At 50.0% G+C, this 430-nt stretch overlaps 1 protein-coding gene across 1 annotated transcript in view; it reads left to right on the plus strand.

The window, feature by feature from the left end:
- The window catches only part of LOC108449261 (gallinacin-3-like), a gene marked incomplete at its 3' end in the record, with an annotated part of 2,525 nt that extends 2,306 nt beyond the window's left edge, over nucleotides 1–219 (plus strand). The window contains exon 2 of the mRNA XM_017744931.1: nucleotides 111–219. Coding sequence (XP_017600420.1) covers nucleotides 111–219 — 109 coding nt within the window. The remainder of the gene's footprint in view (nucleotides 1–110) is intronic.
- Nucleotides 220–430: the final 211 nt, after the last annotated feature.

Below are 430 nucleotides of genomic sequence, written 5' to 3' on the forward strand. Positions count from 1 at the left end.
CCTTCTAGTGGCGTGAAATGCACGGGGAGTGTCACCCTTTCCGCAGCTGCACACTGCTGTCCCCAGTTTTTTATTTAATGGCTCTGTATGCATCTTTTCCATGGAAATAGGAATTAAAAATGCATGCCAGCTACTAGGAGGATACTGTGCTTTTTGGAAGTGTCGCCCCCCTACAAGACGTATTGGAAACTGCTCAGCCTTCACCATATGCTGCAAACGGTAAATTCTGCATTCCTGGGTGAGGAAAGTTTCCTTCCTTGTCCATTGAAAGACCTGTTCAAAGTTTCCTTTATTCTTTATTCTTACAGTGTGCGGGGCTGAAATTCCCAAGCAGGACATTCCCTCACTTCTGGCTCCTGGACCCATCTCCTGATGTCCCCTCCCGTCCCTGCCTGTGCCCTGCCCACCTGCGGTGACCGCAGCCGTAGAC

Source organism: Corvus brachyrhynchos, unplaced genomic scaffold (assembly GCF_000691975.1).
Source record: "Corvus brachyrhynchos isolate BGI_N302 unplaced genomic scaffold, ASM69197v1 scaffold116, whole genome shotgun sequence".
Lineage (NCBI taxonomy): Eukaryota > Metazoa > Chordata > Aves > Passeriformes > Corvidae > Corvus > Corvus brachyrhynchos.